At 49.0% G+C, this 13410-nt stretch overlaps 1 protein-coding gene across 1 annotated transcript; it reads right to left on the bottom strand.

Annotated features, from left to right (window-relative positions):
• Positions 1–326: 326 nt before the first annotated feature.
• Positions 327–2269, bottom strand: LOC4347072 (putative CBL-interacting protein kinase 27). The gene has a single exon (NM_001422765.1). It carries the CDS (start codon positions 1921–1923, stop codon positions 709–711), a length of 1215 nt encoding a protein of 404 aa, NP_001409694.1. The 5' UTR covers positions 1924–2269; the 3' UTR covers positions 327–708.
• Between the last annotated feature and the right edge of the window lie 11141 nt (positions 2270–13410).

Genomic DNA, 13410 nt, shown 5'->3' with positions numbered 1-13410 from the left:
CTCGATCTAAATCATTTTTCATGTAGAGTAGTCATTAATAGAGGCATCTCTAAAAGTTGCAAACATGATTTCCAGCTATCTAAGAATGTACAATGGTCGTTATTAGGGACACTTAGTTTTTATAATAGAATATTTGCTAATCATGAAAAGGAGAGAAACCATTGTTATAATGGTTAACAACAAGTCTACACTGACTCTTAGCATTTATAAGATGAAAACTTTTTTTTTAAGATAATAGAATATATTTTCTGCCTTTACTTAACAAGGTATAGCTAATTATAACATCAATTCGCCGAGAAACGTTCACACACACCAAGGAGACATGGTTGCATAAGGTAAAAAGACTCAGCATTTGTAAAACGAAAACATGGGTAAAAAACAAAAACGAAGAAAAATATGCACACTGATTCATAAACCGTCACATCGGCATGGGCAGAACGCGACGCAGAATCGCGCCAAAATTCCTCTGCCTTTCCCGCGCGCAGATACCGACCTACTAGGCTACTACTACACCAAAGGCAGCAAGCTAGCCAGCAACACTAGCAGCAGCAGTGGCAGGCAGCAGCAGCCATCGACTTCGAGTTGCTACGGACAAACGAGCGAGCCAGACATCACCTCGGCACCAAACAATAATGCACCCCAATGGATTAGCAACGGATACGATTCGACGACGCGCAATAATGGCGGCAGCGACGTCCCGCCGTGTCGTCAGGTCGCCGCCGGCGACCAGACGATGTCCTTGAGCGCCGGCCGGAGCTCCTCGCTGAAGAACGGCCGGTACTCCATGGCGTCGCCGCCATCCTTCTTGACGTCCACCATGAGCAACGACGGCGCCACGCGTGCGCCGCCCATCGCGAGCGCCTCCAGCCGCGCGACCACGCCGCTCGCCGCCTCCCGCGTCGCGAACCGCGTGCCGCCCGCGCGCGCCGTGGCCCGCCCCGGCGACGCGGCGGGGTCGTGCTCGAACAGCGGCGACAGGTCGAAGCCCTCGGACAGGGAGATCAGGTGGAAGGCGTTCAGCACCTCGGGCGGCTCGTCCTTGTCGTCGCCGGCATTGCCACGCGTGTCCACCGGCGCCGCCGCGGGGTCGGCGATGATGGGGCGCGGGACGGGCGCCGTCTTCCGGAACCACGGCGTCTCGAGGAGGCCGGCGACGGTGATGCGGGTGCCCGGGTTGGGGTCGAGCAGCGACTTGATGAGCTTCCGGGCGTCCGTCGTCACCCACGGCGGGCAGCAGAAGTCACCCCGCCGCATCTTGCGGTACATGCACACGAGGTTGTCGTCCTGGAACGGCAGCGCGCCGGCGAGCAGCACGTAGAGGATGACGCCGCAGGACCAGAGGTCGGCCTTGGCGCCGTCGTAGCCGTTGCCGGCGAGCACCTCGGGGGCGACGTACGCCGGCGTGCCGCAGGCGGTGTGGAGGAGGCCGTCGGGGCGCGCGTGGCAGGCGAGCGCGCTGAGCCCGAAGTCGGCGACCTTGAGGTTCCCGGCCTCGTCGAGCAGCAGGTTCTCGGGCTTCAGGTCGCGGTGGTACACCCCGCGGCCGTGGCAGAAGTCGACGGCGGAGACGAGCTGGCGGAAGTACCTCCGCGCGACGCCCTCCCCGACGCGGCCGTGGCGGGCGATCCGGTCGAACAGCTCGCCGCCCCGGACGAGCTCGAGCGCCAGGTACACCTTGGTGCGCGTGGCCATCACCTCGTGGAGCTCCACGACGCTCGGGTGGGACACCATCTTCATCACGGCGATCTCCCGCTTGATCTGCTCCGCCATCCCGGCGCGCTCCACCTTGTCCTTGGACACCACCTTCATCGCCACGGCGCGCCCCGTGCGCACGTCCCGCGCCGCGTGCACACGACCGAAGTTGCCGTGGCCCAGCACCCGCCCCATCTCGTACCTCCCCTCCAGCACCCCCTTCCCCTCCATTGCCTGCCTTGCCGCCCTCGATCTGCTCTACTACCCGTCCTCGACGTGCTTGCGGTGGCAGTTGCGGCCGCCGCGGAGGCTGCGGTTGCCGGCGAGGTCGTCAGTGCGCCCGCGCCGCCGCATTGCTCCGCATTCCCCAATGGCGGCAGCAGCAGCGGCGGGCAACAAGTAGCGAGCACCTCACGCGGAGGAGCAGCCGGGGGAGCGCGAGCGGCAGCAGCGGCGGGCACGCGAAGAAAACGAGGGGGACGACGCGCGGTCACGCGGGGTATTATCGTGACGGTTAGGGGATCAGGGAGGCGCATCCAGCCGTCGATCTGTAATCGGATGGTAAAGAGATTTCGTGTGTCCTGGCATCCTGGGGCCCGCGAGGCTGTGGGCTATAGTTGGCCATGTGGGCCGCCCGGCACGGCACGGCCCAGGCCCGGCCGTGCCTGGGCCGAGGCTTGTCGGGCCGGCACGGCCCGACCGACGCACCGGGCCGTGCCGTGCCAGCCCACGTGCCGCACTCACGGCCCAGGCACGGCCCAACACGCCTCGGGCCGTGCTGGGCCGGCCCAAAGGCACGATGGGCCGTCATGCTTTTCCTCAGAATAAGTCTAAATTTCCGCCCTCCTATTGGGCTGTGACATATGTACAGCTACAAAAAGTCTATTTTACCTCCCTCTTCTTTGGGCTGGGGTATATAAATAGCTAAAATAAGTCTATTTAAGGTCCCTATTCTTTAGACAGTTACATTTATATGTCTATTTTTAGTCCCTATACTTTATGTACCGGGCCTGGCCTGCCGGCCCATCGTACCGGGCCGGCCCGACCGTGCCGGGCCAGCCCAGCGTGCCGGTGGGGAGGCCCAGGCACGGCCCGACGGTCGGGCCGGGCCAGCACGGGCCCGACCCAAGTCGGGCCGTGCCGTGCTTGGGCCGGGCCAAAAAGGCGTGCCGTGGGCCGGGCCTTCGGGCCTCGGGCCTTATGGCCAACTATACTGTGGGCTGGTGCCTGGTGGGTGGTGTTGGTGTGGCGGTGTTGGATCATCCCAATTTGGATGGGATGACGACGAGTGGGGCCCAGTTGTCAGTGGGGGCGTTGCCCACACGTCAGGAAAAGCCAGTGGTCGCAGGGCAGTAGGTGGGGGCCCGCCGGAATAATTGGTGGGCCGGCCTGGTCCATTATTATTGGATCAAATCCAAGCCGTTCTTTTTCTTTGCTCGAGTTCTGGTGCATGAGGCCATTCACGATGTTCCCATGTGGCATTCAGCCTCACCCTAGAAACCGAATATTCGTCCCCACATCGGCAATCCGCGCGGCTTGCCCAAGACCGCGGAGCCAACTGTGGCTCCCTGTTCCTCCTTTGTTTCGTAGGTAGGGCCCATACTCATGGGCCGCGTTGTCCTACCGCCCCAACCCCACCTCGCTTCCACCGCCCAACACCGTCGGGGAGAGGAGAGCATCGCCGGAGAGACGGAGAGGGCATGGTCCCGTGCAAGGGGGCGGCGGTCGTCGCCGGCGAGGCAACCACCTGAGCTCGCTGGAGAGAAGGGAGGAAGGAAAGATGGACCACTACCATCGTCGTCGTCGCGCCGACCGAGAGTGGATCTGGCGAGCTCGGCGGCGTCGCCACCGTCGTCCGCCGGGGAGAGGAGAGGGTGAGGCCCGTGCCGAGCGCCGCCAGAGGGGACTGGGAGGGGAGAAAGCAGAGGGAGGTGGCCGGAGCAGGGATGGAGGGGGTGGTTGTGGTGGACGGCGGTCCAAGGGCTCCTAGACCGCCGCCCGGTGCCGTGTAGCTCGGGCCGCCCCGCCGGCCGCCACCGCCGCTCAACACCGCAGTTGGGTGGCGCGGCACCACCGCCGCGCCGGAGGAGGAAGGGGAGGCGCGCGGGTGGAGATGGAGAACCGCTCGAACAGTCTCGCCGCCGGCCGCGCTGCCCCTCGATCCGCGGCGGCCGGAAGAGGAGGAGGAGGGGAGGCGCTCAAGCCGTCCCGCTGACCAGCGCCGACGTCGCCGATCAGGCCATTCGTGCCGCCGCCCGTCTGCCGCGCTGCTCCACGCCGCAGCTAGGTGGCTCGGCATCGCCGCCACGCTGGAGGAGGAAGGGGAGGCACGGCGGGAGGAGAAAGGGGCGAGGCGTGTGGGTGGAGATGGAGAAGCGCGCAGGGATGAGGATCGGACTGAGGATAAGGGAGAGAGAAACGATTTTTTTTATTTGTGTGGCTACTCTTTGAGGCTACATAGCACTGTGAAATTTGTGGCAAGTATTATTCTTCTGGTGTCTTCGACCTATGTGGCAGCCACAGGCTGAGCAAAATGGGTGGCGCACTGCTAATGTCCTTATATGGAGATGACTAGGATTCGCCTCCCGCCTCGATTTGCAGGGAGGGGACACCGGTGGGGAGAGAGCTGACGTCGCGAGATCCGCCCCCGAGCTCGTTGCCCTACACGCGCCACCCCATTCTGCGACGAGGACGGAAGCTCGCCGACCACGCCTCGCCGCAGGATCCCGCCATCGAGGAGACAAGCGGCGCCGCCGATGGGGAAAATAGAGCGGCAGCCATAGTAGGAGGGGAGGCGCAACGGCTGGAGGAGGAGGAGGAGAGGCGGCGTCAGCCGGAGGAGGGGGAAGGCGCGGCGGCCGGAGTAGGAGAAGGGGAGGCGCGACGGCTGGAGGAGGACGGGACGTGTGCGTCCGGCGAAGAAGGGGGGAGATGCACGGTTTCTCTCGAGGGAGAGAATAAGGGAGAGAGAAGAGAGGGGGAGGGGTGGTTTATATTTTTTTTTCCAGATTTTAGGTGTTCGGCGTAAATTTTGGACCTCTATTCAAATAGGAAAAAAATATTAGTACTGGACAAAATGTGTGAGGGACTGAAATATAAAATTAAAGTTACTCCTAAAGCTGCACTGTGAAGAACCTAGATTTTAGACTTATAGCTTTGGTCTACATGACACTCCGAGGCTCCTTAAAGTAGTGTGACACACTGTTAATACCCTCAGTGCGGTACGCTTGATGATGCACCTGCAAGTTTAAACCAATATTAGCATATTATAGTGTTAAGTAAGATCTCAAATAAAGTCAGAGAACTATCCTAACAACAAGTTATAGTTACAAACTGGCTTGATTCTTATCTCGTGTTGAAACATGTGGTTGATGTCCCATTCGTCGACCTTGCGTTTCATCCATATATACATTGGATTCTGTTGTGCCTCCGTCGACCCCGTTGTATTAACCTCGGGACCGCCTATACATCACTCGGGTGATTTTTGAGAAAAAATCACCCAGATTTTTTCTTCCCTTGGATTTGCGTCCAACATACTAGAAAATAAAATAACTAATACAAATTTACTTACACGACATTTTTATCAAAATTACAGTGCACTTACATGTCATATCAACTAAATTTACATATGTAATTTTAGTTATATAGGACTGTAATTTTATATTTGAAATAAAATAACTAATGCAAATTTACTTACACAATATTTTAATAAAAAATATAGTGCACTTACATGTCATATCAACTATATTTACATATGTAATTTTAGTTATATAGGGCTGTAATTTTATATTTTAAAGAAAATAATAAGTACATATTTACTTACACAATATTTTTATTAAAATTACAGTGCACTTACATGTTAAATCAACTGAATTTACAAATGTAAATTTAGTTAAATAGGATTGTAATTAATATCAACTGAATTTACGTATACAATTTTAGTTAAATAGGACTGTAATTTTATATTTTATTCTAGTTATATAGGATATTTACACGTAGCTAGGATGTAAATTTCTTGTGAATCGTGATCAGCGGCAAACGTGGGACCTACGAGGTCTCATCTCCACCTCACGACAACATCGACGCAGAATCGTGTACTGATCTCGGCGCATAGTTGTAGGGGCAAAAATCTGTCAAATATCAACGAAAAAATCACCCGTGTGATGTTTAGCAAAATCGATTAACCTCTTGTCAGGCCCAATGACTGCCCAATATATGGTGGCCACTCATTTTGATTTCCATACGGATAAAATTGACCGCCCAAGTGCTTGCCAGTGTTTTGCCCATGCATGCAAACCTCTCTAGCTGGTGTTGGTGCTTGCATTCACTCACTCTCATACGTGCACCAATGATTATAGATGGCCAAATAAGTTTCCCGGCTTGACACGACCACGACTAGGCCTAGGCCATGGTCAGTCGGGCTAGCACAACCTGACCTACACGCCGGGCTAGGGCGTGCCTATCCACGTTCCAGGCACGACCCCATAAGACTCGGGCCGTGCCGTGCCGGCCCGAAGGCACGATAGCACATCGTGTTTCTTCAAAGAATAAGTCTATTTCCCCTTATCTCTTTGGGTTGTGTCTTATATGGTTGGAATAAATATATTTTGTATCCCTCTTCTCTTTGGGTCGTGTCTTATATGGCTAAATAAGTCTATTTTGGATCCCTTAACTTTTTTTTGACCATGCCATGTCGGGCCGACCCACTATGCCAAGGCATCGGTCCAGGCACATCCCAACTATCGGGTCGGGCTGGTACGGGCCGACAACAGTTGTGTCGTGCCATTCTTGGGCCGGGCCAAATAGTTGTGCCGTGGGCCGGGCCATTGGGCCTTGGGCCATATGGCCATCTTCAGCACCAACGGTCAAACAAGCCCAGCTCGACATGCATGTGGTAGACCAACCGGTAGATATATGTGACTATTTAAGTGGTATACGGAGTACAATTTAAATTATTCGTGTTAGCTAGGAGTTAGGGATTTGCTTTCTATCTCAATGAAGTGACAAATATGCATGCTTTTGCATGCGCTTGGTTAGATCACGAGGAATTAAACCATTTAAATCAGTTCAAGTTGGTCCCTTAATTGTGTAGGGGAGTGAATTATAGTGTTGAATGTGTCAGCGCCTTTTCAACTAATACGGGCTCACCTAAAGATTTTTGGTGTTAACAAAGTCACCAATCACCTGATCTAGAAAAGTTCCTAACCAAGATGGGTCTAGAAAAGATTAAAATCAGCTAGCAGAGCCAATTTAGAGACTGAATCAGTCTCTAGGCCGATTTAGATTGATTTAGAGGTAAACAACCATCTCGTAGACGAATAAGAAGGTTTACGGGATAAGCCTACAAAATATATCATACTCTCAGAGCGGAAGACATTGTCTAATTTGAAAGGCAAATCACTTACTCCCTCCGTCCCACTGGAAACGAATCTGAAACTGAATGTGACATATCGTAATACATTGAATCTGAAAAAGAAATATTGTCTTTGTGAGACATAGGGAGTACTTTACAAGGCCTTTCTCTGTCCAGCTAGGTGTAAATTAAATAACAATGTTTGCAGTGTCTTAAGTCAAATTGCCTTAAAGTTTTAGTGCTGCCTAGAAGGAATTACTCACCCTACTTGCAAAAAGTACTTGGCACTGGACACTATATAGGCAAACTTTTTCACCATCCATCTTTTTCTAAATAAATTTATAAAAACTTGAAAATATACAAATATTATCAAAGTATTAGCATGAATCTTTAATTCATTCATAGTACTTTAACCTTTCGAGAATTGTTAAGAAAAAAAACTGTGAAAGTTTAATAGTGCCAGGTAGATGCAAACGGAAGGATTAATTAATTAAGACCGGTATTAGGAACATATTTTATAAAGAAGCACGCACTCTTTCAGTATCTTGTGTAGCAATTTTTGTCTTAGACCAGATTTTTATTATAAAGAGTAAGTAGTACAAAAATGAAATTAAAATCAGTTTGTAGATTACTCTATATAATAAAAGCCAGTTTGTAGCAAACAGTGAGAAAGATTCGATCTCCTAAGTTCTCCTTGTATTGTTATACCACAAAACAGTCTAATTTGCCATTTTGCCTCGGTTTCATGTCGCCATCTTCCTTTGTCATCCAGCACTTGATAGCTCCACCTGTTTAGGTGATCCGTACCGAGTGATTAATTTGTTCTGTCAACCATTACTTTCGATTAGGGGGCACATAGACTAGACCCATTCCCGCCCGGTTTTTGCACCTTGTATTGTAATGAACTGGCACCATCTAATGCCACAGCATTGGACGCTTGCTGGATTGCTGGCTACCTTTCGTTTGTGTCGAGGCTACTTATATGTTACGATTCCTCCGTCCTAAAATATAATAATTTTTAAATCTTTAATATTTATCTAAAAATATAACAACTTCTGCACTAACATTCTATTTCCAACCATTTATTCACAACTCTTCACCATTCAATTTCTTCATACACTTCCACTTATCATCTAATCACAACCTTTTCCATTTAAATCCATTTACTTTTTTAATAATCGTGTCTACCTCTTTTTATATTTTGGATGAATATTTTGGATGAAGGTTGTACTTGTTTTTAATAATTGACATTTACACCTTTTAACGTTAAACTTACACTGCTTGTTTGTTTTTTTTTAAAAAAAGGAAACACTTAAAAGTATGTTAAATTATCGACATATATATAGTGGCATAAATATAACCATTCGACTTTTATTTATCACAACAAAATTATTAAAGAAATATTTTATGGTCAAAGTAATACAGTTGTAATCAACAAAATCGGTTATTACAGAACAGAGGGAAGTAAGCTTAATTTTAAATCGGGAAAAAACATTACTCCCTTCGTCCTACAGTATAGCAACTCCATCATTCAAATTTTGTCTAAAATATAGTAATCTCTCATCTCAATAAATCATAATCATCTCTTATTTAATTTCTCTGTCTACTTTCACACTTTAACCAATTACAAACATCTCTATTTGATTTCACATATTTTTTTAACCACTGTGTAGAACTCCATAAATCTTTATATTTTTATACGGATAAAGTGCGTACAAAGCTGGCAAGTTGCCAACTGGACAGGAACACCAAGCAGGGTTCATCAATTGTTTGGCTGCGATGGCTCTCGTTTCTTCAGTCCTAAACAAAGGTGTATGCAGAAGTTGTCACCGAAGTCCCCAGTTCTTCGTTAGCATCAATTCCCATTAAGAACATTTTCTCCTCGCAAGTTGCAACCGTGCTGCTTATTCTTTGGCTAACTAATTTTCCCGTGATCCGTCCACCTCTTTCAGATGCGTCCCCATCAACATTCATGATTCCCTGTTAATCGCTTAACCTGGTAATTAAACTGATCATTAAGCGGGAAAGAAAAGTGCGTGCTCTTTTCCACGTACACGTACCATACGCACAAGCAACCTGCAGCTAGCCCGTCGCTGCGCGTGCGACAGAATGCCAGCAAATGGCGTTCGAGACACGTACGCCCAAGCGATCGATGTGAACAGCGGCCCAACTCTTTGCAGTGAGACTAGTCTAGCAGCAGGCTAACGTTCTTCCCGTTCAAACCAATTATTGATCGATTTGATCCGGACGAAGTACACATCGCCATTGACGGAACCGGCTATGGCTAGAGCTGTGGACGAGACGACGACTAGCTCGCAAATGGCGTGTGGACACCGCGCCGGCGACGAGCTGACAAAGCTGTAGCTGTTGCAGCGTGGTGTTGCTGGCGACCTCTTTACGGGGTCACGGTGATGCTGATGTGGTTGGTCGCTCAGTCATTAGTAGAGAGTTTGTCTAATATATTAACGTGTAATCTTTTTACGTGTTCGTGATAAAAAAAATTAGTGAAGAGTTTGCAGGCTTCACTCTTCAGTCTTCAGAGAGCTCCTCTGATGAAAGGGGGAATTCATTATTGGTGATTGGTGTCTGATACCGCTAATCAAGATGCTGGTCCTCACACAGGCTTGGTATATTCCAAAAAGAATGATATTCTATAAGATAATTCTCTTTTATTGTTGGTATAATGATTATGTGCATCATAGATATGCAACAATTCAGAATGCTTACTTTCTTTATAAAAATAGAGCAAATTTTATATTGGACTATTTTTTACACAGCTTTGCTAGCATTGGTGTTGCGCTTGAACTTAAGCTTGGCATCCCACATGGGATTTCTTCTGTCATTTTCTTCTTTATTTCTGTCAAATGTGAAAGGGGGAAGATCAAGTTCCTTCAAGTGTATGACGTCGACGCCGGTGCTAGCAAAGCTACAACATGACCACCGTTCTAGTGGTGGCTACTCGACCTACTCACAGGTGGTTCAATTCCTCCAACCCAGCATAAAAGAGAGTAAGAGACTGTTTGGTTGCCGGCATCTACCCTGGCTTGGATGGGAGATGCAGACGTCCGCTTGTTTAGTTACCATTTGGAGTATGGCCGAGTTCATGCAAAAGTAGCTTCCAAGCCTGGCCTGAGAGAAACGCTCAATTTCTTCTTTGCTCCTCGGCCTAGCTAAGGGGATGAAGTGTAGGTGCACACGTGTGGTAGGGGTCTGGCGTCCACTCACCTCCTCCCTCTCATTTCATCTCCCTATTCCCAAGCGATCTCTTCTTCCCTGTAGAAAACCCGCCAAGAAAACCGGAGTTGAACCGCCTGGGATGCCGCGTCCGGGGCAGTTGGAGAGGGAAAAATGTGAGAAAAAGGTACGCATGTGGGATTCGATCCTAGGATCACGTGCATAGAAGCGAACCAACCAACCACCAGGCTAGGATACACCTTGTGTTTTGAAGGAATAAACTATATATTTACATTACATTGAACCGCTTCAAATCAGTGATTCAACCGGTTGAACCAATAAACCATTGAACCGATGGCATCGCCGGTTTAATGACCGGTCTAGTCTCAATAACTATGCTTTGGGGTCACCGCTCGTTCGACGTCTTCTCCAATGGTGGACTAGCGGCCAGCCTCGAGCTCCATCGCCTCAAACACGGTAGAACCAACACGACAAGTTCACAGGAGCCAGATATGGTGCCCGCGGGCTCATAGGCGCTGGATTTGGAGCATGCGACAACGAGCGCTTGGCGAAGCTCGGTCGGCCCCAGTGGAAAAGTCAGCTGCCGCTATCATCTTCCTTGCCAAGTTACCATCTCCATCTCTCATGCAAGCAACTAAACAAAATCTCATCCCAGCCAAGCTAAACCAATGCAAACAACCAAACAGTTACATATGTATCTCCTCATCCATGTTTAACTTAGCCTGGATAAGAGAGATGAGTCAGGCTAGGGAAATGCAAGAAACCAAACACACCATAAATGGATAGATGGAGCTGGAGTTAAATGAACAAGCCCTGAAAATATTGATTTACCCTTATCCACGCCACCATAATGGTTGATACAAAGTGGGTTGTGATCAAAACATAAGGGAGATAAATGGTGTCATTTTTCAATGATGTGCTTTAATATATGTTGAGCTATTTGTTAGGATATATAGATCTGTTTATTTTGTCTCAAAAAATTCACGTTCTAACGGGTGAACTTGTGATATACACGACCTAGCACAAAGAAAGAGTTTCACCACCCATTGCAATCTACTGGTCGGTACAAAGGGACAAGATTCTGATGGCAACTTGTGCTGCATTTTATTCTACCTGAGGCGGTTAAGACTTTTTTTTTTCTGGCACCTCTAAACTTAAGCCAAGTTGGCGCAAACCACAGGCCGGCCCATGTAGTAAGTGAAGCAAGGCGATTCCAGTAGTCCCCAACTCCACATTTATTATTATCTCAGTGAGATTATATTTGTGCAAAGCTCACTGTTATCTTTACTCCCCCAATTAATCAACTGTCTGGCATTATGACCTTGCCTGGCCTGATGCGGCAAACTGGACGGCGACCTCTGCTTGCAGTTGCAGCTGCAGCTGCAGCTGCACTGCTGCAAATTCAATGGGCCGTGGACAGGTGTTGCCGAGGCTCGCTGTCTGATCCGGCGATGTGGGCCCGGACACCTCATGGCCGTCGACGGCGACGGCAGTGGCGTGTCCTCCTGTGTCCTGCGGCCATCCATCCATCCTGTTTGTCGCGGTGCAGGGAGGAAAGCAACTTCAGATGTTGATCTTCCACTTTTGACAGCTGAACATCTCACTTTGTCAATTCGCGCGCCATGGTTAAAATCAGCTGCCAAGCAAGCATGTTTCAAAATGTAAGGATAGCCATTCAATTACCTTGGTTATCAATAAACCGGTTAAGTTATAAAAAAAACTCAAGCTTACAAATTTTGCTTGAATTTCACCTGTTTCATCGATAACAGCTTGTTATCATGGTTACCGAGACGGGCAAACGGTTCTGCAAGCTTCCAAACTTTCTAAGGCAAACGTTTCTGCTGCTGTCCAGATTGCTTCTTGTCTCAGATTGTTCTGAATGAGAAGTTTTAAGCAACAATAGGACGCGTGTGTTGATCTGCTACAGTATTGACTTTGGAAGGGTCTAAGCAAAAGCACAGCAGCATCCTCTATCAGAGATTCAGATTCCGTGGTCCAAAGAGCAAAATCACAGGGAAATTCGCAATAATGCAATCTGTTCCTTTCCAGCAGCTAACAAGTCACACCACACAGCCCCAAATCCTTAGGTCAGAGGATCCCCAATTCCGCGAGAAAATTGCCGTTGTATTTTAGCGAATTCCCATTTCGATGATGGCAGAATGACAATTTTTTTCTCAATTCCGTGGTAGTACACAAGTTAAACGTCTAATATTCATGCGTGAACCAGGCATCGCCAAGTGGCAGCGGTGGAGGTGACCACAGCCAGTTCATCCGAACAAGAAATGGCCCGGCTCACCGGCGGTAACAACCGTTGCCGTCGGAGAAATCTTAGAGCAAGTTTAATAGTATAGCCACTACTAGTTCTAAATCATCTATAGTCAATTTAATAGCCAATTCATACAATAGTTACTTACAAACATATACTACACTATTAATACATGGTCACATATATCATACATATATTGCGTCTTGGAGTCCGTGCTGTAACTGGCTACAAATATATAGCCCGTTGCTCTTCTCTCTCCCTTTAATTTTATCTTCTTAAAATATATTTGTAGCTGGCTTATAGTATGCTATTGTACCTGCTCTCATGCACGACGACAAGAGAAGAGGAATGCGTGTGCAGCAATAATTCACGTCCTCTCCGACGGCGACGTCGCCGGCCGGCCGGATGTGGCGCCGCCGAGCGGGTAGGAGGGCTCAATTATTCAGAGCTAGCGAAAAAGGACATTTGTTTCCGGTGGTGTTTGTGCCTTTTTACAGGAACACATCGTGTATGCGCTGCACCGGATGGTGAGAGTTGAAACGAAAGAGCGCAGACGTGACGCCCATGCGAGCCGCGGCAGAAGCGGCGGGATGGATACCCGTAGATTCTTTGGATTTTTGGGATAGCATGGGGGGAGAAAGGGACATGTCGGCATGCCCAGTGGTGACTTTGGACTTTTGGAGAGCATGGAGAGGCATGGTTTTGCGGCATAGTTTTGCAGCCAAGTTCCTTTTCTTAATGTAAAGAAATGTCTTTGCGGATGTCATGTCAAGCAACCGTATATTAGCATATGAAGTATAATATCTTTAGAATAAATTTGTGAAAAAGTTATGGCCCCATCGTTTATCTTATTCGTGAAATAAGCGAAACGGCGTATTTACAAACAAAGAATAATTTGTGAATA

The sequence above is a fragment of the Oryza sativa genome, chromosome 9 (genome assembly GCF_034140825.1).
Source record: "Oryza sativa Japonica Group chromosome 9, ASM3414082v1".
Classification (NCBI taxonomy): domain Eukaryota; kingdom Viridiplantae; phylum Streptophyta; class Magnoliopsida; order Poales; family Poaceae; genus Oryza; species Oryza sativa.
Note: the sequence above shows the minus strand (reverse complement) of the source record. Positions and strands in the feature narration are given on the sequence as shown.

Coding starts and splice junctions, on each gene's coding strand:
- LOC4347072 (NM_001422765.1), bottom strand. CDS start 1,923: ATGGAGGGGAAGGGGGTGCTGGAGGGGAGGTACGAGATGGGGCGGGTG.